This window comes from Mobula birostris, chromosome 20 (assembly GCF_030028105.1).
Source record: "Mobula birostris isolate sMobBir1 chromosome 20, sMobBir1.hap1, whole genome shotgun sequence".
Classification (NCBI taxonomy): domain Eukaryota; kingdom Metazoa; phylum Chordata; class Chondrichthyes; order Myliobatiformes; family Myliobatidae; genus Mobula; species Mobula birostris.
The window spans coordinates 35,563,683-35,589,633 of NC_092389.1; the positions used below are offsets into that span (position 1 = coordinate 35,563,683).

At 45.4% G+C, this 25,951-nt stretch overlaps 1 protein-coding gene across 5 annotated transcripts in view; it reads left to right on the plus strand.

The window, feature by feature from the left end:
* Positions 1-25,951, plus strand: part of LOC140185139 (amyloid beta precursor like protein 2-like) — a 156,677-nt gene that overhangs the window by 106,449 nt on the left and 24,277 nt on the right. For all 5 annotated transcript variants that reach the window (XM_072238506.1, XM_072238501.1, XM_072238505.1 and 2 more), the window contains 2 exons: positions 145-244; positions 12,737-12,892. In XM_072238506.1, coding sequence (XP_072094607.1) covers positions 145-244; positions 12,737-12,892 — 256 coding nt within the window. The remainder of the gene's footprint in view (positions 1-144; positions 245-12,736; positions 12,893-25,951) is intronic.

Below are 25,951 nucleotides of genomic sequence, written 5' to 3' on the forward strand. Positions count from 1 at the left end.
AATATGACTGGCCAGAGAGTCCTGCTTGTTGACGTTAGGGTGAAGGTAGAAGTGGGCTGGGTGAGATTGGGAATTTATAAGGCTGGAGGTATGGAGGGAAGATCTCCTTTGGAAGACCTCAATTTGTTTGTTGCTTCTGCCTAGGTGGTGACCCATCTCCATGTTATCGAAGAGAGGATGAACCAGAGCCTCTCCCTCCTTTACCAGATGCCATTTGTGGCTGAGGAAATCCAAGATGAAATAGGTTAGTACAAGTCCTGTAGCATTCTCTTGGGTTCGATTACATGAGAATGAATATAGGCTTGATCAATACATTAAGGAACTGATGCAGACTATATTCATCTTGTGCAAGTCAAGGGCCTCGACCTAAAATATCCACTTTCCTCCATGAATGGTGCCTGACCTAATGTGTTTCTCCAGCTCCTTTGTGTGTTACTCTAAATTGCCAGCATTTGCAGTCTCTTGTATCTCCATAGTCTGCATCTATATTGAAATACAATTGAGTTTGAGGGGTTAAGATTGCCAAATCAAACTGAGGCAAAATTTGGGAGGTTAGCAGAAACCCGAAATTAAACATACACCACCAGCCTTCTGTTCAGTTATACAGCATTATTGTATTTCATTCAAATTTTGAGCTTGGAAAAGGGAAACTAATTGATCTGTCCAGTCCATGTCCACATCTGCAAGATGCAAATCTGGAACACCCAACAATCAAGTAGTGTTCGGCATTTTTCTGGATAATTATAGATCATGCTGAGGAATTTCCGAACAAGCAAACCCAAAGGGTTATTTAAATGTGAAGCATTCAGGATGTAATGTGTGATTTGTATTTGATATCCCATAACTCTTTCGTGCATAAAAGTTCTGCTCACATTGTTAACATAAAATGTCACAGCTTTAAAGGCACTATAAATATCAAGCAGCTGAGCTTGCTGTCTTGTGTTTGAAATACAGAATCATAAAATGAAGCAGCTTTGGAGGAAACCATTTTACCGTCTGTATGCTTGGACTTGAAGGATCAAATTAGTTTGTCCTCCACCCTAGTTCTTTGCCACACCCTGTAATTTCTCTTTATTTTTATCATTTGTGTGTTTTCCTTTTGAAGGCTTGATATTGAAGCTAGTTTGGGTGTCTTTCATGCATTCCTTGTGCATAAGATGAATTATATTCACCTACTCTCTTGTTCCTTTGTCACGCTGTTAAATTTGTCTACCCCAGTACTGTCCACTGATTAACAGACACGTATTTAGTCCAGCAAAATTCCTCCTATTTTTGAAGTCGATATTAATTTTCCCTTTGATCTCCTTTACTAAAAGGAGAAAAATCATAATTGCATTGAAGTTCTTAATGTAATGAACCAATAAAAGGTGGTGAAGAAGAGATACTTGTCTTTGTTAGTCAGGACATAGAATATAAGAAGAGGGAAGTTATAGTGCAACATTATAAAATACTGGTTCGGCCAAAGCTGAAATTACTGTGGACAGTTCTGTTGCCAAATTAGAAAGATCTGATTGCACTGGAGTGTGAAGAAGAGATTGACCAGGACGTTGCTGGGATGGTTTCAGTTATTGGGACAAAACCAGTGAGGTTGGGTTGTTTTCCTTTAATGTAGAGGAGGCTCGGGGGGAAGCTGGAAGCAGCGCCAATGCAGTCGTCGATGTAGCAAAGGAAAAGTGGGGGACAGATACCAGAATAGGTTTGGAACATAGATTGTTCTATACCTCCTCTTATTTACCCCTCGATCGTAACCCCACTAAGGCACACCAGGCCATTGTCTCCCACACCATCACCAACTTTATCCGCTCAGGGGATCTCCCATCCACTGCTACCAACCTTATAGTTCCCACACCCTGCACTTCCCGTTTCTACCTCCTACCCAAGATCCACAACCTGCCTGTCCTGGTAGACCTATTGTCTCAGCTTGCTCCTGCCCCACCGAACTCATTTCTGCATACCTCGACACTGTTTTATCACCCCTTGTTCAATCTCTTCCTACCTATGTTCATGACACTTCTCACGCTCTGAAACTTTTTGATGATTTTAAGTTCCCTGGCCCCCACCGCTTTATTTTCACCATGTATGTCCAGTCCCTATATACTTCCATCCCCCATCAAGAAGGTCTCAAAGCTCTCCGCTTCTTTTTGGATTCCAGACTTAACCAGCTCCCCTCTACCACCACTCTGCTCCGTCTAGCGGAATTAGTCCTTACTCTTAATAATTTCTCCTTTGGCTCCTCCCACTTCCTCCAAACTAAAGGTGTAACTATGGGCACCCGTATGGGTCCCAACTATGCCTGCCTTTTTGTTAGCTTTGTGGAACAATCTATGTTCCAAGCCTATTCTGGTATCTGTCACCCACTTTTCCTTCGCTACATCGACGACTGCATTGGCGCTGCTTCCTGCACGCATGCTGAGCTCGTTGACTTCATTAACTTTGCCTCCAACTTTCACCCTGCCCTCAAGTTTACCTGGTCCATTTCCAACACCTCCCTCCCCTTTCCAGATCTTTCTGTCTCTGTCTCTGGAGACAGTTTATCTACTGATGTCTACTATAAGCCTACTGACTCTCGCAGCTGTCTGGACTATTCCTCTTCTCACCCTGTCTCTTGCAGAAATGCCATCCCCTTCTTGCAATTCCTCCGTCTCGCCCGCATCTGCTCTCAGGATGAGGCTTTTCATTCCAGGATGAAGGAGATGTCCTCCTCCTTTAAAGAAAGGGGCTTCCCTTCCTCCACCATCAACTCTGCTGTCAAATGCATCTCCCCCATTTCACACACAGGTCCCACACAGGAGATTAGTGTGCAAACTTAAAGCACACGGTATTGGGGGTAACGTATTGGTGTGGGTGGAGAGTTGGTTAGCAGACAGGAAGCAAAGAGTGGGAATAAACGGGACCTTTTCAGAATGGCAGACGGTGACTAGTGGGGTACTGCAAGGCTCAGTGCTGGGACCCCAGTTGTTAACAATATAAATGACTTGGATGAGGGAATTAAATACAGCATCTCCAAGTTTGCGGATGACACGAAGCTGGGTGGCAGTGTTAGCTGTGAGGAGGATGCTAAGAGGATGCAGGGTGACTTGGATAGGTTGGGTGAGTGGGCAAATTCATGGCAGATGCAATTTAATGTGGATAAATGTGAAGTTATCCACTTTGGTGGCAAAAATAGGAAAACAGATTATTATCTGAATGGTGGCCGATTAGGAAAAGGGGAGGTGCAACGAGACCTGGGTGTCATTATACACCAGTCATTGAAAGTGGGCATGCAGGTACAGCAAGTGGTGAAAAAGGCGAATGGTATGCTGGCATTTATAGCGAGAGGATTCGAGTACAGGAGCAGGGAGGTACTACTGCAGTTGTACAAGGCCTTGGTGAGACCACACCTGGAGTATTGTGTGCAGTTTTGGTCCCCTAATCTGAGGAAAGACATCCTTGCCATAGAGGGAGTACAAAGAAGGTTCACCAGATTGATTCCTGGGATGGCAGGACTTTCATATGAAGAAAGACTGGATGAACTGGGCTTGTACTCGTTGGAATTTAGAAGATTGAGGGGGGATCTGATTGAAACGTATAAGATCCTAAAGGGATTGGACAGGCTAGATGCAGGAAGATTGTTCCCGATGTTGGGGAAGTCCAGAACGAGGGGCCACAGTTTGAGGATAGAGGGGAAGCCTTTTAGGACCGAGATTAGGAAAAACTTCTTCACACAGAGAGTGGTGAATCTGTGGAATTCTCTGCCACAGGAAACAGTTGAGGCCAGTTCATTGGCTATATTTAAGAGGCAGTTAGATATGGCCCTTGTCGCTATGGGGATCAGGGGGTATGGAGGGAAGGCTGGGGCGGGGTTCTGAGTTGGATGATCAGCCATGATCATAATAAATGGCGGTGCAGGCTCAAAGGGCCGAATGGCCTACTCCTGCACCTATTTTCTATGTTTCTATGTTTCTATCTGCTCTCAGTCCATCCTCCCGCCACCCCACTAGGAATAGGGTTCCCCTTATCCTCACCTACCACCCCACCAGCCTCCGGGTCCAACATATAATTCTCCGTAACTTCCGCCACCTCCAATGGGATCCCACCACTAAGCACATCTTTCCCTCCCCCCCGCTGCTTTCTGCAGGGATCGCTCCCTACGTGACTCCCTTGTCCATTTGTCCCCCCCATCCCTCCCCACTGATCTCCCTCCTGGCACTTATCCTTGTAAGCGGAACAAGTGCTACATATGCCCTTACACTTCCTCCCTCACTACCATTCAGGGCCCCAGCCAGTCTTTTCAGGTGAGGCAACACTTCACCTGTGAATCGGTTGGGGTGATATACTGCGTCCGGTGCTCCCGATGTGACCTTCTATATATTGGCGAGACTCGATGCAGACTGGGAGATCGTTTTGCTGAACACCTATGCTCTGTCCGCCAGAGAAAGCAGGATCTTCCAGTGGCCACACATTTTAATTCTACGTCCCATTCCCATTCTGATATGTCTATCCACGGGCTGCTCTACTGTAAAGATGAAGCCACACTCAGGTTGGAGGAACAACACCTTATATTCCGTCTGGGTAGCCTCCAACCTGATGACATGAACATTGACCTCACGCTTCCGCTAATGCCCCACCCGCTCATACCCCATCCGTTATTTATTTATATACACGCATTCTTTTTCTCTCTCTCCTTTTTCTCCCTCTGTCCCCCTCACTGTACCCCTTGCCCATCCTCTGTTTTTTCCCCCCTACCCCTTTTCTTTCTCCCTAGGCCTCATGTCCCATGATCCTCTCATATCCCTTTTGCCAATCAACTGTCCAGCTCTTGGCTCCATCCCTCCCCCTCCTGTCTTCTCCTATCATTTTGGATCTCCCCCTCCCCCTCCCACTTTCAAATCTCTTACTAGCTCTTCTTTTAGTTAGTCCTGACGAAAAGTCTCGGCCTGAAACGTCGACTGTATCTCTTCCTAGAGATGCTGCCTGGCCTGCTGCGTTCACCAGCAACTTTGATGTGTGTTGCTTGAGATTCCAGCATCTGCAGATTTCCTCGTGTTTGTGTAGATTCACTTCATATTTTTCTCGCATTCTTGGTAGATAATTTTCTTGCTGTCTGGAACTCAAGTGTTTCCTTCTACATATTTTCATTTGACCTCAATTCATCTTTTGAAGATTGGTGGTATTAGTTATTTTCCAGACCTAAGCATTCTTACTGTTGCCCTACTAGTTGATTTTACAGATAATAAGTAAGATGGCCACACATAGAGTAACTGATTTCCCTAATATGTTTACAATTGTTGTAGCGTGGATGAAATCACCAGAGAGACAGAGTTACTGGTAGATACAAAGCAGCTTCTTTACTCGACAACACAAGGTACAGCAGGCATCATACGGAGGGAGACGCTTTCCGCAGAAAGATCTGTTAGCTCAATGTGAGCTCAATATTTATATGCTAAACACAAAGGCAATCGCTATTTACAAAGTTACATCCTTTTGAAGCTACATATAAAGCATCACACCTTCTGACTTCATCCTTCCCTCCTGACGCCAACATGTCTGGGTTGGTACTCACAGCCTTTAGGAGTGCAAGTCAAATCCACAATACATTTATTTGGTATTTTACGTGCGAACATAGAGGACAATTAATAAAGTATAGATAAGGCTGTCTTCGAATCGACCTGTAAACTTCACACTTCCATCCGCAGCGTCTGGCTAGTATTCCGATATTCACAGCTTTTGGGAAATGCATTGTTGTAAACTCAATCTACAGTACTTTGTCAAACAGAAGGCTGGTGGCCAGAGTCATTTAAGTGTAAATGAATCATCTACCCAAAAAAACTCACTCTCATGGTCTCTGCTCTTGGCCCTCCTGGACAAAAATTAAATTTGTACCAGGAAAGGCCAACCTAGAAGGATCTGCTCAAATAGGGCAGCAGAAACGCCCTGTCTTGAAACCCCCCCCTTCTCCCAATTTTATGTACCTCTATATCTATCCTAGCATTCCCTAATCGCTACCTACCAAGTGCTAAGCAGAGAGGCTGTTCCAAGTCTTTAGGAAATGCGGCTCCTTTCGTGTGCCTGTCGGCTCTTTCCCTGCAGGCTGACTGCAGCTTAATCACATTCCTTTGTCTTCAGTCCTTCATCCTTTGGTCGCTGAAACTCTCCTTCAAGGAGCACCCACAGGCCTTCTCATCGATGTACAGGAAGGGGTTGGGGTGGCCTTTACGTAAATGTCTGCAAGGACCTCTCCCTGGTGGCACCCCCTTCCGAACTGTCCGGTTGATCACTGGCCCAACTGCTGAAAAGGGCCAAGCTCCTCAGACTCGGGGTGACTGCTTTCAGATGCTGAGTGCAGTCTGAAATGCCGTCGAAGTGGTGGAACTTGCCGTCTCTGCTTTAACTCAAAAATCTCTCCCCGTCTATTTCCCAATACAGGTTTCCCCCGCCATCCGAAGGTAGAGCGTTCCTATGAAACGGTTTGTAAGCCGGAATGTCATAAAGCGAAGAAGCAATTACCATTTATTTATATGGGAAAATTTTGTGAACGTTCGCAAACCCAAAAATAACCTACTAAGTCATGTCAAATAACACATAAAACTTAAAATAACAGTAACATAGTAAAAGTAGGAATGATATGATAAATACACAGCCTATATAAAGTAGAAATACTGTACTTTTCTGCAATCATTGCAGCACTGTTCTTGGTAGCGAAAATCTCACGCAAGCGCTCTCGGCAAAAACACTCTCTCCAGTAACCTTTAAGCTATGAAGCTGCCAAATCATACCAAATAACGCATAAAAGTACACAGCCTATATAAAGTAGAAAAAATGTATGTACAGTGTAGTATCACTTACGGGAATCTGGAAGTCAGCGCCGAGCACACTGATGATGGTGTGTTAGGCTGAGTCGTCGGAGGTTGGGGTGGTGCAGTGGCCCCCACCCTCTGGGCCGCCGACCAATCCCGATCCGCTAAGCATGCAGGGGTACAACGGTGGCCGGGGCACACCCAGTGCATCTTTAAGAAAAAAGCTGAAATAAACAAGCTAATTAACTAGGTGCCGCCGGGCACATAAATGTCAGCCCAGATCAGAGGTGACGCAATCGCCTCTGAACTGGGCCAACATTTACATGCTGTGTGGCACCTAATTAATTAGCTTGTTTATTTCAGCTTTTTTCTTAAAGATGTGCTGGGTGCGTCCTGGCTACCGCTGCAATGTATCAGTCCGCAGCCCGGGGGTTGGGGTGGCGGGACACTGGGGTGTCATCTCATCGTCGTCTCTTTCCATCAGGGCAGGCAGGTCACCTTCTTCTATCTCTGCCTGCCTTGATGTCGAAGGTCGAGGTTCGTCGTCTGCTGTGGCTGATGTGGAAGGCTTGCTTGACTGCTGAGCCTCGCACATTTTTCTATCATACAGTTCTTCGTAAGCACTCAAACCATCTTGCAAATATGCCCTAAACTGACGTACCCTTTCAAAATTAAAGTCGTACTTTCCTGCAATCATTGCAGCGAAAATCTCACGCAGTTGCTTCACGTTCAGTTCCTGGATGACTTCATATTCGGTTTCAATTGTTATCCTTTCCTCTTCCAATTGCATCAGCTCTTCATCTATCAGTTCTTGGTCATGGGATGCCAAAACCTCTTCATCTTCCTCAACTTCCGTAAGCCATACTCACTTTGTCCTTGCTTCGTTCACCACGATCAGAACGCTTAATTATGTCTAGTTTTACGCTAAGTGTAACACCCTTACGAGCTCTTTTAGGCTTTTCTGATACCTTAGAACTCATCTTGCTAACAGGCACGTGTTTAAGCAATGCAGGCAAGAATGCCGTTCCGGGGGAGGAGCTTGGCTGCTCGGGGCACGCGCTGCCTTTTATTGCGCGCTGCTTTTTTCGCAACAATGAAAACACCTTCTGTTAGCGAAAACAGGTAACTAATGTAGGTCTTTCGTAACAGTGAGGTTTCGTAAAGCGAAGGTTCGAAAAGCGGGGGACACCTGTATTTTCCATACTATGCTATAAAATTAATCATCTACCTTCAGCAACCAGCCTTCTTTACAGAGTACCATCACTATCAAACTTTAGCAGGCTATTCACGGTTTTCCAGCACACTCTCAGTGTCTTTTGCCTCGCTCTCGGTGTTTTCTGCCTTTGTGTTTTCTCCGGGTATGTTTTCATCAGCTGTGGTCAGGTCTGGCATGGCCGGCTGGTGTTCCTCTCTTAGGTTCTCTGTAATTACATGGTTACCGGGTACACTTGGTCCCCTACTCTGTCTGTGAAAGCTACAAGCAGGTGAGTTGCATGCTTTAACCTGAGTCCAGTGTTTCCACTGGCTGCCTCACAGAGTCTGTACACAGACACACGTATCATTGGTTAAGAGTACTGTCTGTGGTCCTGTCCACTTGGGGGAGGACCCCAGCCTTTCCGGCAGCACCCTCACCATAACTTAATTGCCGGGCTGTGGAAGAACTATCCCCTTTCCCTCTGGCTCTTTCTGGTCAGCGATTCGCTGTTGTTGTTTCGCTCGGTCCTTTAGTACTTCAAGTTGGTTACAAAGATCTTTCACATATTGGGTCATTCTATCCCTGTAAGCCCCAGGCTCCCCGCAAACTGTAATTACCCCATAAGGGAGTCGCATTGCTCGCCCCATCAATAATTCGTAGGGGCTGAGACCCAACGTGCAGTTTGGGATTGCATGCAATCTCATCAGGATTCCTGGTAATACATCAACCCATGTCTTTCCTGTCTCAGCTATAGCTTTGGCTAATGCATTCTTGATTGTTCGGTTCATCCTTTCTACCATCCCTGAACTCTGGGGGTGGTAGGGTACGTGGAACCGCTGTTGAATCCCTAGCAGTCGACACATTTCCTTCATCACTTTCCCCGTGAAATGTGCTCCCTGATCTGAATCCACCTGAACTGGGGTTCCCCAGCTTGGGAGGATTTCCTGAACTAGGATCCATGCAGCGGTGCGGGCTGTGCAGTCCCTTGTGGGGCACCGGGTGAAGTGATCCATAATTACTAGACAGTAACGTTTCCCCCTGCTTTTCGACCGGGGTCCTGTGAAGTCTATACGGATGTTTTCCTAGGGTCCCCTCGACCAAGGCTGATTTGCCAGCTGTAGCTTTCTGCCCTTACCAGGGGTCTGCTGGGCACAAATGATACAACGGCGGCAGAATTTCTCAACATCCCCACCCATCCCTGGCCACTACCAGTCCTGCCGGAGGGTTGTGATCATGCTCTGCCTTCCCTCATGCATCACCCCATGATAAAACTTTAGTAGTATCTGTCTAATATAGCATGGGGCCACCGCGACTCTTTCCTCCCCGTCTGTCCAGCACCCATCTGATCCCTCCTTTTCTCCTTTTCTCCTCCACTTTTCCTTCTCTTCTGCCCCGACCTCTTCATATAATTTTACTAAGCTGGCTTCTGTCATTTCCCCCTGCACACTTGCAATTTCAATTGCCTCTTGTTCCCCTGCTGCCTTATTCGCAGTAATGTCTGTCCTTGGAGGAACTGAGTAAACTTTATGTTCTGGAATGGCTGCAGTCTCTCCGAGTATCCCCTGGTGTTTTTGTTCCTTCGCTATACCCTGAACAGCGGTCCGTGTGTCATTTTGTATAGGGTCCTGCTTAGGGGATTTATACAGACCCTCCTCTGTTTTAACTGGGTTTATCTTTACTGGACCACAATCTTGCTTGTGAGTAGCCCACACAGCTGGGAACTGCTGACAAGGTAACCCATAGACCCCATCCACATCTGGGTCGCAGTCTCTGATGATCGGGGCAGCTGCGACTATGCTAGGCAGGTTGTGTGTTCTGTTGGTTGTATGTGTTCACTGCCCCTGACTCGTCCATATTATTTCTCCCTTTCCCCAATCTATGACAGCTCCTGCTTTCCATAGGATGTCTATTCCAAGGATCGTGCCCTCATTATTTGGACATACCCAGAAATACACAGGAGCCTGCACTTCCCCGATTTCTAGTATCTGCTTCTCGCTTCTTTCTGCTTTTACTGTTTTTCCTGATATAACTGGCCTGTCCGGTTGTTGGTAAGGGTAAGTCTGTTATCGATACCGATGCCCCTGTGTCCACTAACATATTGCATTGCCGCCCCCCCCTAACAATGCCATTGTGTACATCCGTGAGTCCCCAGCGCTGCCAATGGAGCCCGCTGCCACATCTTTTTCTGCCTTAAGAGGCGCCGTTAGTAACTCTTTGATCTGATCGACAGTCAGACTGGTTGCTGATGGGGTAAGTGACTGGGTGTCTGCTGTGACCTTCGCCTGGGTTTTCCCCCTCCCTTTTGGACACTGTCTCCAGCCATGTCCTGATAGGCCACAGCTGTAGCATATCAACTCCTTCACTGTCTTATACCTTGTCCAGCAGTCCTTTGCTAGGTGCCCTGGCTGCTGGCAAGCAAAATAAACTCTCCGGGACATCACAGCAGCTGCATCCACTATACCCACTGTACGATTTCTCTTGCCTTTTCCTTGGTCTATCTCACTGGCCCACGAAACTATTGCAGAGTAGTTGGACCTCACCGTTATGCCTAAATCTAAAACTTCCTGGTGGGCTGAGCTCAGGCCTTCCTTTAGCATTTTTAGGAAGACTGGGTTGTCCCTCCCTGGATTATCCAACCCTGAATACTCCTCATACGCTCGATATTTACATTCTGCATAATCCATGGCTGTCTCGTCAGCCCTCTGGGTCACTGCCTTTATCGTTCCCCAGCTACTCTTGCCTCCCCCCAGCTGCTGCCTCACTTCCCCTTTAAAAGAGTGATATCTTTCTTCATTACTGGTGCTCCCAGTAGTTGCCCATGTACCATCCCGCACCCCCCTGGGCCATCCTGTCCCACATATTCCTCGGGCACTTGGCTTTCACTAACACATGTATATCTTTAGGGTGCATCTGGTGAATTTCAACCATTTCTTCGAGCTTGCGCCAGAATTCTGAATTCCCACAGGTGACTTTAAGTGAGGGCAACTCGGACAAAATGCTCTGTTTCTCCCCGGGGGTGAAGGGCTTATCAAGGTCAAGGGCTGGCTCGGATCATCAGGGTTCTCAACCTAATGTTGCCTGACTTCAATAGGTGCCATTCTGGTGGATCTATCTGGGTAAAACCTCTCCCTGAGATATCCCCACACTACACAAAATATCATAGATGGGTAGCAGTTAAACAGTACATATTTAAAACCGCAGAGTACGTATTCTACAATCTGCCACTTTTGAGTACCTGAACTCATGATGGCTGCTGTATTCCTTTGCATCACACTTGCAGACGCATACACTAAAATGCAGCTCCCCGAATGAGCATACACGCCCCTACTCTGGTGTCTCGAACCGTACCGTTGGTTACCACCTTTCGCAACTGGTGGTCCAAATTAACACGTAAAGATTCCTCACTTACATAAACACACATGCACACACTACTTTAATATCTAGCAGTTCAGCTCTCCGCATTCGTGAACGTCGTGTTCCCGTGCACCACCGACCGAACAGATCCAAGTGTGAGTGTTATTTTAGAAAAATACTCACCAACTTAGACTGCTAGGAATGTTGGCCACACGACAGGTCCCATTCCTGACACCAAATGATGAGATCACCGGAGAGACAGAGTTACTGGTAGATACAAAGCAGCTTCTTTATTTGACACAACATGGTACAGCAGGCATCATACAGACGGAGATGCTTTTGGTAGAAAGGTCTGCTAGCCCAATGTGGGATCGATATTTATATACTAAACACAAAAGGCAATTGCTACTTACAAAGTTATAGACAATGCTTCCTTTTGAAGCTACATACGAAACATCACACCTTCTGACTTCATCCTTTCCTCCTAACGCCAACATGTCTGGGTTGGTACTCACAGCCTTTAGGAGTGCAAGTCAAATGCGCAATACATTTATTTGGTATTTTACGTGCTAATACAGAGGACAATTAATATTTATAAATTATGGATAAGGCCGTCTTCGAATCTACCTGTAAACTTCACACTTCCATCCGCAGCGTCTGGCTAGTATTCTGATATTCACAGCTTTTAGGAAATGCATTGTTGTAAACTCAATCTACAGTACTTTGTCAAACAGAAGGCTGGTGGCCAGAGTCATTAAAGTGTAAATGAATCATCTACCCAAAAAAACTCACTCTAACAACAATAAACAAAATCATAGAAATGCTTGGGTCATAAAGCTTCTTTGGTAAGAGAAACAGAGTTAACATTTTGGGTTCAAGATCTTTCATCATAGATTTTCCATGGATTTTTTCCCCTAAAATATCTTGTGTACAAAATTTGGGATTGCTTCCTCATTTCTTCAGTCCCAAAGAATATTGTGAAATGGCACAGAGCAGTTCAATGTTTTCCAGTGTCAGGACTTTACTCATCCCTTATCTGAAATGATTTTACAACTACTTGTACGAAACAAAGGAATTGGGCCAGTACCCAATACTGCTGAGTAACCACACAGCCAATGGACTTGGGCATATCTGAGTTCTGCAGCTGTGTAGCGAGTTCATTTTTACTGCCCAGGTAATGGTATATGTAGATGGGAACAGCTGGTAAAGGGCTAGGAAATAAATCCTGAATTTATTTATAATATTGACAGAGAACAATATGTTGAATTTAGCAACTTTAAAATGGATTGATTCTGCTTGTCTCATCTGTTGCAAATTGGTTGAAATTTTTGCTTTTCTTTATATGGCTTTATTTTGAGAGTTTCCTAGAATTATTACAGCAAAATTTGACTCTGTGATTCACTCTTCCTAGAAGAGCTTCTGCAGGAGCAACACTTTGGTATGGATCATTTTGCTTCCAGTTCTGAAATCCAGTCTGCTTTTGAATCTGTTGAGTCACCATTTGTTGAAGGCAAACCATTTCGGCCTGTTCAGGTTAAGACTCTGCCAGCTATTACTGTCACAGAAGGTATGTGATGCTTTGGAAAAAAGTTCGCAAGATAGTTGGATTATATTGATTGAAAGACCATTGACGATGCTCGATAAATCAGAGAAATATTTCACAGAGGCAGTATTCATTGATCTGCAGGATTAGTACTGTTCAGGATGAAATCGAGCGCTCTTACGAGCACTCTAGTGTGGGTGCTTCTGACATTATTGGGTAACTGAAGAAAATGATCAACTTTCTCAAATTATGAAGCAAAATACACCCTGCATTATGGTGGTTTTGATAATGGAAATTCACCCTTACAGAATGAACAAGACACAACAGAGAAATATGAGGTACAGAGTAAAATTCACTTCCACAGAATTTATATGGAAAGTAAAAGTCAATGAACACAAAATTTAAATTTTACTCAACTGGAATGTCTTGGTGCATGCACAGTTTCATATTATGGAAAATCACAATACAGCACATTTTCTAGGAATGCGGTTCCCCCTGCTATCATAACTACAGGGTTTACCTCTATTGTTCATACCAAAAAAAATCTGCTTCTGTTGCCATCAAGTTTTAAACCACCATATTTAGTTTCAGTATAATAAATAAAGTACATTATATATTCATTCTCTATTCTTCATTTGTTAGTGCATAGTTTGTGCAGTGAGGATGGCTCCAGGGGCTATGTTGTGTTCATTGTGTGAGGTGTATGAATTCTGGGAGACCTCCAGCCTCCTGGATAACCACATCTGCAACAGGTGCACCAAGTTGCAGCTCCTTGGAGAATGTGTTAAAGAACTGCAGCTGCAGCTCAATGACCTTCAGCTTATATGAGAAACTGAGGAGGTGATAGATAGGAGCTACAGGGAGGTAGTCACCCCTAAGTTGCAGGAGGCAGGTAACTGGGTACTTTCAGGAGAAGGAAGGGAAATACACAGCCAGTGCAGAGTACACCTGTGGCCATTTTCCTCAAAAATAGTATACAACTTTAGATATTGTTGGTGGGGGATGACCTACCGGGGGGAGCCACAGTGATTGGGTCTCTGGTGCTGTGGCTGAGAAGAGCATGGAGGTGAAGGGGGCTGCAGTGTTGACAGAAGATTTTGTTGTCAGAGGAACAGACAAGATTCTGTGGGCACGATAGAGACATCCAGACGGTATGTCGGCTTCCTGGTGCCAGGATCAGGGATGTCTCAGATCAGCTTCATGGCATTCTCAAGGGTGAGGGTGAGCAGCCAAGAGTCTTGGTGCATATTGGCACCAATGACCTGTGGGGTCCTGAAGAGAGATTTAGGGACTTGGGTAGAAAGCTGAGAAACAGGACTTTCAGGGTAGTAATCTATGGATTGCTGCCTGTGCCACATGTCAATCAGGGTAAGAATAGGATGATCTGGCAAGTGAATGTGTGGCTGAGGAACCGGGGGCAGAGGTTCAGATTTTATGTATCATTGGGACCTTTTCTGGGGGAGTTATGACCTGTACAAAAGGGATGGGTTACACAAAGGGATGGGGAACACAAGGGGTTCAATATCCTTGCAGGCAGGTTTGCTAGAGTTGTTGGGGAGGGTTTAAACTAATTTGGAAGGGGGATGGGAACCAGAGTGATAGTGCTGTTTGCAAACAAAGGAAATCTGTAATGAGATTTGAGGTTCCTAGCAAGGAGAGGCTAATGACAGGGCAAAATTGAAGTCAACAGGATGGGTTGCAATGTAAAAGGCAGACAAAATCGAAAAGGCTGAATATAGGACTGAAGGTACTATATTTGAATGTGCGCGGTGTATGGGATAAGGTAGATAAACTTGTAGCACGGTTATAGATTGGCATGTATGATGTTGTAGGCATCACTGAATTATGGCTGAAAGAGGATTATAGCTGGGGCTTAGTGTCCAAGGATACTCATTGTATTGAAAGGATGGGCAAGTAGGTAGAGGGGGTGGTGTGGCTCTGTTGGTAAAACAATGAAATCAAATCATACGAAGGAGATGACATAGGGTCGGAAGATGCTGAGTCGCTGTGGGTAGAGCTAAGGAACTGCAAGAGTAAAAAGACCCTGATGGGAGTTACTTAAAGACCCCTAAACAATAATAACGATGTAGTCTGCGAATTACAACAGGAGATAGAGAATGCATGCCAAAAGGATGGTGTTACAATAGTCGTTGAGAATTTCAATATGCAGATAAATTGGGAAAATCATTTTGGTGCTGGATCCCAAGACGGGAAATTTCTAGAATGCCCACGAGATGGGTTTTTAGAGCAGCTCATGATTGAGCCCACTAGAGGACTGGCTTTTCTGGATTGGGTGTTGTGCAATGAACTGGAATTGATTAGAGAGCTTAAGGTAAAAAAAAACCCTTGAGGATAAGTGATCATAATATGATCAGATTCACCCTGCAATTTGAGGAGAAGCTAAATCAGATGTATCAATATTACGGTGGAGTAAAGAGAATTACAGAGGCATGAGAGAGGAGTTTGCCACAAGTAAATAGAAAAGAACGCTGGCAGGGATAATGGCCGAGCAGCAATGGCTGAAATTAGTGGCAGCAATTCGGAAGGCACAGGATGTATACATCCCAAAAAGGAGGAAGTATTCTAAGGTAAAGATGACACAAGTGTGGCTAACAAGAGAAGTCAAAGTCAACATAAAAGCTAAAGAGGGGGCATATAATACAGCAAAATTTAATGGCAAGTTAGAGGATTGGGAAGCTTTTAAAAACCAACAGAGGCAGCTGAGAAAGTTATTAAGGAAAAGATGGAATATGATATTAAACTAGCTGATAATATTAAAGATACCAAAAGTTTCTTCAGATACATGAAGTGTAAAAGAGAGGCGAGAGTGGATATCGGACCACTTGAAAACGATGCTGGCAAGTAGTAATGGGGGACAAGAAAATGGCGGGTGAACTGAATAAGTATTTTGCATCAGTTTACACTGTGGAGGACACTAGCAATATGGTGAAAGTACCAAAGTGTCAGGGGTCAGAAGTGTATGAAGTTGCCATTACTAGGGAGTAAGTTCTTGGAAAACCGTAAGGTGTTAAGGGTAAATAAATCGCCAGGACCATATGGTGTACACCCCAGGATTCTGAAAGAGGTGACTGATGAAATTGTGGAGGCATTAGTAATGACCTTTCAAGAATCACTAAATTCTTGAATGGTTCTGGAAGACTGGAAAATTGCAGATGTCATTCCATTGCTCAAGAAGGGAGAGAGGCAGAAGAAAGGAAATTAGAGGCCAGTTAGGACCTCAGTGGTTGGGAAGATGTTGGAGTCAATTGTAAATCATGTGGTTTTGGGATTCTTGGAAGCACATGATAAAACAAGCTGCCATCAGCATGGTTTCCTTAAGGGAAAATCTTGCCTGAGAAATCTGTTGGAATTCTTTGAAGAAATTACAAGCAGGATAGACAAAGGAGAATCGGTAGATGTTGTGTACTTGGATTTTCAGAAGGCCTTTGACAAGTTGCCACACATAAGGCAGCTTAACAAGTTAATAGCGCATGGTATTACAGGAAAGATACCAGCATGGATAAAGCAGTGGGTGATTGATAGGAGACAAAGAGCAGGAATAAACGGAGCTTTTTCTGGTTGGCTGCCGGTGACTGGCAATGTTCCACAGGAGTCTGTGTTGGGACCGATTCTCCTTACATTATATGTCAGTGACTTGGATGATGGAATTGATGGCTTTGTTGCAAAGTTTGCAGATGATACAAAGGTAGGTGGATGGGCAGGTAATTTTGAGGAAGTAGAGAGGCTACAGAAGGACTTGGACAGATTAAGAGAATGGGCAAAGAAGTGGTAGATGGAATACAGTCGGCCCTCCTTATCCGCGAGTTCCACATGCGTGAATTCAACCAACCACGAATCAAGAAAACCCAGAAGTGCTCTTCAAGCACTTGTTGTTTGAGCATGTACAGACTTCTTTTTCTTGTCATTATTCCCTAAACAATGCAGTATAACAACTATTTGACATAGCATTTACATTGAATTAGGCATTATAAGTAATCTAGGGATGATTTAAACTAATTTGCGAGGGGGATGGGACCCAGAGTGATAGAGCAGTGAAAGAAGTGCATGGAGTAAAGCCAGATCTAACATACAGAGAGGCTTTGAGGGAAGAGAAGCAGAATAAACAGTGTAAAGACAGGAAGATAGAAGGGCTGAAATGTGTGTACCTCAATGCAAGAAGCATCAGGAACAAAGGTGATGAACTGAGAGCTTGGATACATACATGGAATTATGATGTAGTTGCCATTACAGAGACTTGGCTGGCACCAGGGCAGGAATGGATTCTCAATATTCCTGGATTTCAGTGCTTTAAAAGGGATAGAGAGGGCGGTAAAAGGGGAGGAGGGGTGGCATTACTGGTCAGGGATACTATTACAGCTACAGAAAGGGTGGGTAATGTAGCAGGATCCTCTTTTGAGTCAATATGGGTGGAAGTCAGGAACAGGAAGGGAGCAGTTACTCTACTGGGGGTATTCTATAGGCCCTCTGGTAGCAGCAGAGATACAGAGGAGCAGATTGGGAGGCAGATTTTGGAAAGGTGCAAAAATAACAGGGTTGTTATCATGGTTGACTTTAACTTCCCTAATATTGATTGGCACCTGATTAGTTCCAAGGGTTTAGATGGGGCAGAATTTGTTAAGTGTGTCCAGGACGGATTCCTGTCACAGCATGTGGACAGGCCGACCAGGGGGAATGCCATACTAGATCTAGTACTAGGTAATGAACCGGGTCAGGTCACAGATCTCTCAGAGGGTGAGCATCTGGGGGACAGTGACCACCGCTCCCTGGCCTTTATAATTATCATGGAAAAGTATAGAATCAAAGAGGACAGGAAAATTTTTAATTGGGGAAAGGCAAATTATGAGGCTATAAGGCTAGAACTTGCGTATGTGAATTGGGATGATGTTTTTACAGGGAAATGTACTATGGACATGTGGTCGATGTTTAGAGATCTCTTGCGGGATGTAAGGGATAAATTTGTCCGGTGAGGAAGATAAAGAATGGTAGGGTGAAGGAACCATGGGTGACAAGTGAGGTGGAAAATCTAGTCAGGTGGAAGAAGGCAGCATACTTGAGGTTTAGGAAGCAAGGATTAGATGGGTCTATTAAGGAATATAGGGAAGCAAGAAAGGAGCTTAAGAAGGGGCTGAGAAGAGCAAGAAGGGGGCATGAGAAGGCCTTGGCGAGTATGGTAAAGGAAAACCCCAAGGCATTCTTCAATTATGTGAAGAAAAAAAGGATGACAGGAGTGAAGGTAGGACCGATTAGAGATAAAGGTGGGAAGATGTGCCTGGAGGCTGTGGAAGTGAGCGAGGTCCTCAATGAATACTTCTCTTCGGTATTCACCAATGAGAGGGAACTTGATGATGGTGAGGACAATATGAGTGAGGTTGATGTTCTGGAGCATGCTGATATTAAGGGAGAGGAGGTGTTGGAGTTGTTAAAATACATTAGGACAGATAAGTCCCCGGGGCCTGATGGAATATTCCCCAGGCTGCTCCACGAGGCGAGAGAAGAGATTGCTGAGCCTCTGGCTAGGATCTTTATGTCCTCGTTGTCCATGGGAATGGTACCGGAGGATTGGAGGGAGGCGAATGTTGTTCCCTTGTTCAAAAAAGGTAGTAGGGATAGTCCGGGTAATTATAGACCAGTGAGCCTTACGTCTATGGTGGGAAAGCTGTTGGAAAAGATTCTTAGAGATAGGATCTATAGGCATTTAGAGAATCATGGTCTGATCAGGGACAGCCAGCATGGCTTTGTGAAGGGCAGATCGTGTCTAACAAGCCTGATAGAGTTCTTTGAGGAGGTGACCAGGCATATCGATGAGGGTAGTGCAGTGGATGTGATCTATATGGATTTTAGTAAGGCATTTGACAAGGTTCCACACGGTAGGCTTATTCAGAAAGTTAGAAGGCATGGGATCCAGGGGAGTTTGGCCAGGTGGATTCAGAATTGGCTTGCCTGCAGAAGGCAGAGGGTGGTGGTGGAGGGAGTACATTCAGATTGGAGGATTGTGACTAGTGGTGTCCCACAAGGATCTGTTCTGGGACCTCTACTTTTCATGATTTTTATTAACGACCTGGATGTGGGGGTAGAAGGGTGGGTTGGCAAGTTTGCAGACGACACAAAGGTTGGTGGTGTTGTAGATAGTGTAGAGGATTGTCAAAGATTGCAGAGAGACATTGATAGGATGCAGAAGTGGGCTGAGAAGTGGCAGATGGAGTTCAACCCGGAGAAGTGTGAGGTGGTATACCTTGGAAGGACAAACTCCAAGGCAGAGTACAAAGTAAATGGCAGGATACTTGGTAGTGTGGAGGAGCAGAGGGATCTGGGGGTACATGTTCACAGATCCCTGAAAGTTGCCTCACAGGTGGATAGGGTAGTTAAGAAAGCTTATGGGGTGTTAGCTTTCATAAGTCGAGGGATAGAGTTTAAGAGTCGCGATGTAATGATGCAGATCTATAAAACTCTGGTTAGGCCACACTTGGAGTATTGTGTCCAGTTCTGGTCACCTCACTATAGGAAGGATGTGGAAGCATTGGAAAGGGTACAGAGGAGATTTACCAGGATGCTGTCTGGTTTAGAGAGTATGGATTATGATCAGAGATTAAGGGAGCTGGGGCTTTACTCTTTGGAGAGAAGGAGGATGAGAGGAGACATGATAGAGGTGTACAAGATAATAAGAGGAATAGATAGAGTGGATAGCCAGTGGCTCTTCCCCAGGGCACCACTGCTCAATACAAGAGGACATGGCTTTAAGGTCAGGGGTGGGAAGTTCAAGGGGGATATTAGAGAAAGGTTTTTTACTCAGAGAGTGGTTAGTGCGTGGAGTGCACTGCCTGAGTCAGTGGTGGAGGCAGATACACTAGTGAAGTTTAAAAGACTACTAGACAGGTATATGGAGGAATCTAAGGTGGGGGCTTATATGGGAGGCAGGGTTTGAGGGTCGGCATAACATTGTGGGCCGAAGAGCCTGTACTGTGCTGTACTATTCTATGTTCTATGTTCTATTTAAAGTATGCAGGAGGATATGCATAGGTTATCGTGGATCAGGATCAAAAAAAAACAGAAGTTCTCTTACTAAGTAAGTCGGAACAGGTACATCCGGTATTATTTAGTGTCAGTTAGTCAAATGTTTGTCTTAGTATATAGTATATATTTTACCTTTCTATGCTTATAAAACACTTAAGAAACATATGTTTCAGCGCCGGGCTCGGGTACGGAAATTCCCGAGTTCGATCCAGTGACAGACCGCTCTCGAGTGCGCTCTCTATCCGTGCCAGGTTGATGTGAAGGATCAAAAACCCAAAACCCCAAAACCCAACAACTAAACCACTGCGTTGCTTAGTAATAATTGTAGCTTTCATCGGAGCAGGTCCTTTCTCACTTTATCCTTTAAAATTGTTTCAATCGTTGACCGACTGTAGCCTAACACTTTTCCAATGACCGATGGCGTTTCACCTCTTTCCGATTGCTTTATTATTTGCACTTGATCTTCAATCGTGATCATGATCGTTTTCGTGAACAGAAACACTGTGGATTCAGAGCTCCGCCGCCGGGTCCTAATGCCCACCGCACTGAGACAGGTTAAATAAGGTCTGGGGTTCCGCTGGGTCCTAAGGTTCACCGGATTGAGCCAGGTTGAATAAGGGACTCGAGCATCTGCGTTTTTTGGTACCCGCAAGGGGTCCCAGAACCAATCCCTTGCGGATAAGGAGGGCCGACTGTACAGTGTTGGGAAGTGTATAGTCATTTCATAGTCATAGTCATACTTTATTGATCCCGAGGGAAATTGGTTTTTGTTACAGTTGCTCCATGAATAATAAATAGTAATAGAACCATAAATAGTTAAATAGTAATATGTAAATTATGCCAGTAAATTATGAAATAAGTCCAGGACCAGCCTATCGGCACAGGGTGTCTGACCCTCCAAGAGAGGAGTTGTAAAGTTTGATGGCCACAGGCAGGAATGACTTCCTATGACGCTCTGTGCTGCATCTTGGAGGAATGAGTCCCTGGCTGAATATACTCCTGTGCCCACCCAGTACATTATTTAGTGGATTTACTTTGGTCGAAGAAATGAAAGGGTTGACTATTTTCTAAATGGACAAAAAATTCAGAAGTCTGAGGTGCAAAGGGACACGGGAGTCCTTCTGAAAGATTCCCTAAAGATTAAGTTGTAGGTTGAGTCTGTGGTGAGGAAGGCAAATACCATGTTAGCATTCATTTCAATAGGACTAGATGTAATGTTGAGGCTTTACAGAGCACTGGTGAGACCACACTTGGAGTGTGTCTTGCCATGTCTTCACCATCCCCCCCGACCTTCCCCTCTCTGAGGCAGAATGTTCTGTCCTTAACAAGGGCCTCACTTTTGTCCCCCTCCGTCCACACCTCAGTGAGTTCCGTGCCTGCCATGATGTTGAACTCTTCTTCTGTCGCCTACGTCTCCGAGCCTACTTCTTTGGCAAGGATTCACCTCCCTCTATTGATGAGTCCTTCTCCTGTCTTCAGTCCTCCTCCTCCTCCTGGACACCCTGCCCGGGCCTTCTACCTGCACTCGATCTCTTCATCTCCAACTGTCGCTGAGACATCAACCTTCTCAACTTGACCACTCCTCTCTCCTGTTTCAACCTCACTCCCTCTGAATGCACTGCCCTCCACTCTCTCCACACTAATCCCAACCTCACCATCAAACCCTCTGACAAAGGTGGTGCTGTAGTAGTCTGGCGGACGGACCTCTACCTCACTGAGCCCAAACGGCAGCTCTCTGACACCACCTCTTACTTACCGTTGGAACAGGACCCCCCCAAAAAACATCAAACCATTGTCTCCCGCACAATCACCGCCCTTATCAACTCTGGAGACCTTCCATCCTCAGCCGCTAAACTCATTATTCCCACACCCCGTACTGCTCGGTTTTACGTCCTCCCAAAGATACACAAGCCTGACTGTCCCGGTAGACCCATAGTTTCTGCCTGCTCCTGTCAACCGAACTTGTATCTGCCTACCTGGACTCCATTTTGTCACCCATAGTTCAGTCCCTCCCCACCTACATCCGCAATACATCCCATGCCCTCCACCTCTTCAATAACTTCCAGTTCCCTGGTCCCAACCACTTCATTTTTACTATGGATGTCCAATCCTTATACACCTCCATTCCCCATCAAGAAGGCCTCAAAGCCCTCCGCTACTTCCTGGATAATAGACCTCACCAGTTCCCCACCACCACTACCCTCGTCTGGTTGGCGGAACTGGTTCTCACACTTAATAACTTCTCTTTTGACTCTTCCCACTTTCTTCAGACTAAGGGTGTAGCTATGGGAACTCGCATGGGACCCAGCTACGCCTGTCTCTTCGTTGGTTATGTGGAACAGTCTATTCTGGTACTGCTCCCCAACTTTTCCTTCGCTACATTGACGACTACTTTGGTGCTGCTTCCTGCACCCATGCTGAGCTCGTCAATTTCATTGACTTTACTTCTAACTTCCACCCAGCCCTCAAATTCACTTGGTCTATCTCTGACACTTCTCTCCCCTTTCTTGATGTCTCGGTCTCCATCTCTGGAGACAGACTGTCCACCGACATCTTCTACAAGCCCACTGACTCTCATAACTACCTCGACTATACCGCTTTCCACCCCGCCACATGCAAAAATGCCATTCCCTATTCCCAGTTCCTCTGTCTCCGCCGCATCTGCTCCCAGGATGAGGCTTTCCGTTCCAGGACATCTCAAATGTCCTCTTTCTTTAAGGATCGTGGTTTCCCTTCTACGGCGATCAATGATGCCCTCACCCACATCTCCTCCATTTCCCGCACTTCGGCCCTCACCCCATCTTCCCGCCACCACAACAGGGACAGAGTTTCCCTTGTCCTCACCTACCACCCCACCAGCCTCTGGATCCAGCATATTATCCTCCACAACTTCCGACACCTTCAACAGGACCCCACCACTAAGCGCATCTTTCCCTCTCCACCCCTCTCCGCTTTCCGCAGGGATCAATCCCACCGCGACTCACTTATCCGCACATCCATCCCCACGGATCTCCCACCCGGCACTTATCCCTGTAAGCGTAAGTGCTACACCTGTCCCTACACCTCCTCTCTTGCCACCATTCAGGGCTCCAAACAGTCCTTCCAGGTGAGGCAACACTTCACTTGCGAATCTGTTGGGGTCATCTATTGCTCCCGGTGCGGCCTCCTCTACATTGGTGAAACCCGATGCAGATTGGGGGACCGCTTCTTCGAGCACCTCCACTCCGTCCCACAACAGACAGGATCTCCCGGTAGCCACCCACTTCAACTCTGCTCCCCATTCCCATTCAGGTATGTCCATACATGGCCTCCTCTACTGCCATGATGAGGCTAAACTCAGGTTGGAGGAGCAACACCTCATATACCATCTAGGTAGTCTCCAGCCCCTTGGTATGAACATAGAATTCTCCAACTTCTGGTAATTCTCCCCCCCCCCCCCCTTCCTCTATCCCTATTTCACATCACCTCCCTCATAGTTCCGTCTCCTTCTACTACTTCGCATTGTTCTCCTGCCAATCACCTCCCTGCTTCCCCTCTCCCACCCCTTTGTCTTTAAAATTACTGTTTTTTTCAAATACCAGCATTCTTCAAACCCTCCCCAAAGTTCTTCCTTCAGTCTTGACGAAGGGTTTCGGCCCGAAACGTCAACTAATCTTTTCAACTGATGCTGACTGACCTGCTGAGTTCCTCCTGCGCATTGTGAGTGTTCCTTTGACAACAGCATCTGCAGATTATTTTGTGTTTACCACACTTGGAGTATTGTGAGCAGTTTTGGTCCCCTTATCTGAGAAGAGAGGATTCAAAGGAGGTTTACGAAAATGTTTCCAGGATTGAATGGTTTGTTATATGAAGAGCATTTGATGGTTTGGGCCTGTATTCACTGGAATTCAGAGGAATGAGGGGTGACCTAATTGATACCTATTGAATGGTGAAACGTCTTGATAGTGGATTTAGAGAGGATGTTTCCTGTGGTGAGAGAGTCTGGGACCAGAGGACACAGCCTCAGGATAAAGGGACGTCAGTTTAGAATGGAGATGAGGAGAAATTTCTTGAGCCAGAGAGTGGTGAATCTGTGGAAGTTGTTGCCACAAGCAGCTGTGGTGGCCAAGTCTTTATGAATATTTAAGGCAGTGGTTGATAGATCCTTGATTGGTCAAGGCAGGAAGGGCTATGGGGAGAAGGCAGGAGATTGGGGCTGAGAGGAATAATGGATCAGCCATGATGAAATGGTGGAGCAGACTTGATGGGCCAAGTGGCCTAATTCTGTTCCGATATCTTATGGTCGTATGATATGTTGCCTCCCAAGTGCCGGGGTCAGGGATGTCTTGGATCTAGTCTGTGGCATTCTAAAGGGGGAGAGTGAGCAGCCGGAAGTCATGGTACATATTGGCACTAATGACATGGGTAGGAAAAGGGAGAAGGTCCTGAAGAGAGTATTTAGGGAACTGGGTAGAAAGCTGAAAAGCAGGACCTCTAGGGTAATAATCTCTGATTTGCTGCCTGTGCCATGTGCCAGTGAGGGTAAGAAAAGGATGACTTGGCAGATGAAAGTGTGACTGAGGAATTGGAGCGGGGGCAGGGTTTCAGATTTCTGGATCATTGGGATCTCTTCTGGGGAAGGAATGACTTGTACAAAAAGGACGGTTTACACCTGAACTCAAGGGGGACTAATATCCTTGTGGGCAGATTTGTTCAAACTGTTGGAGGGTTTAAATAAATTGGCTGGAGTATGGAAGCCAGAGTGATAGGGCTGAGGGTGGGGCTGTTGGTTTACAAGCAGAAGCAGTGTGTAGTGAGACTGTCAGGAAGGACAGACAGATGATAGGGCAAGATTGCAGTCAGTGGGATGAGTTGCAGTGTAAAAGGGTGATGAATACAGGACTGTAGGTGTTGTATTTAAATGTATGCAATATATGGAATAAGGTTGATGATCTTGTAGTTAGAGATTGGCAGTTATGACATTGTGGGCATCACTGAATTGTGGCTGAAAGAAGATTATAGTTGGGAGCTTAACAGCCAAGGATACACTTTGTATTGAAAGGATAGGCAGGTAGGCAAAGGAGGTCGGGTGACTCTGTTGGTAAAAAATGAAATCAAATCCTGAGAAAGAGGAGACATAGAATGGGAAGACATAGAATCATCATGGGTAGACTTAAGGAACTGCAAGGAAAAGCAGACCCTAATGGGAGTTACTCAGGCCTCCAAACAGCAGCCAGGATTTGGGCTACAAATTACAGCGGGAGATCGGAAATGTATGTGTCAAGGGCAATTTAACAATGGTCATGTGGGATTTCAATATGCAGGTAGACTGGGAAAATCAGGTTGGTCCGGTTTTTGAATTCGAAGAGAGAGAATTTGTAGAATGTCTACGAGATAGCTTTTTAGAGCAGCTTGTGGTTGAGCCCACCAGTGTGTTACATAATGAATTGAATTTGATTAGGGAGTTTAAGGTAAAGGAACCAGAGGAGACAATGATCAGAATATGATAGAATTCATCCTGTAATTTGAGAGCGAAAAGCTAAAGTCAAATATATCAGTATTACAGTGGAGTAAATGGAATTATAGAGGCATGAGAAAGAAGCTGGCCAAAATTGATTGGAAGGGGACTCTAGCAGGGATGACAGCAGAGCAACAATGGCCGAAATTTATGGGGGCAATTTGGAAGGTGCTGGATAGATATATCACAAAGAGGAAGAAGTATTCTAAAAGCAGGATGACAGAACTGTGGCTGACAAGGTAAGTCAAAGCCAACATAAAAGCCAAAGAGAGGGCATATGATGGAGCAACAATTAGTAGGAAGTTAGAGGATTGGGAATATTTTAAAAACCAACAGAAGGCAACTAAAAAAGCCATAAGGAGGGAAAAGATGAAATATGAATTTAAGTAAGCCAATAATATCGAAGAGGGTACCAAATAATTTTTCAAATATCTGAAGAGAAAAAGAGAGGTGAGAATAGCTAATCAGACTGCTTTAAGATGACTCTGGAGAGGTTGTAATGGGAGACAAGGAAATGGCAGACAAACCAAAGAAGTACTTTACATTGGTCTTCA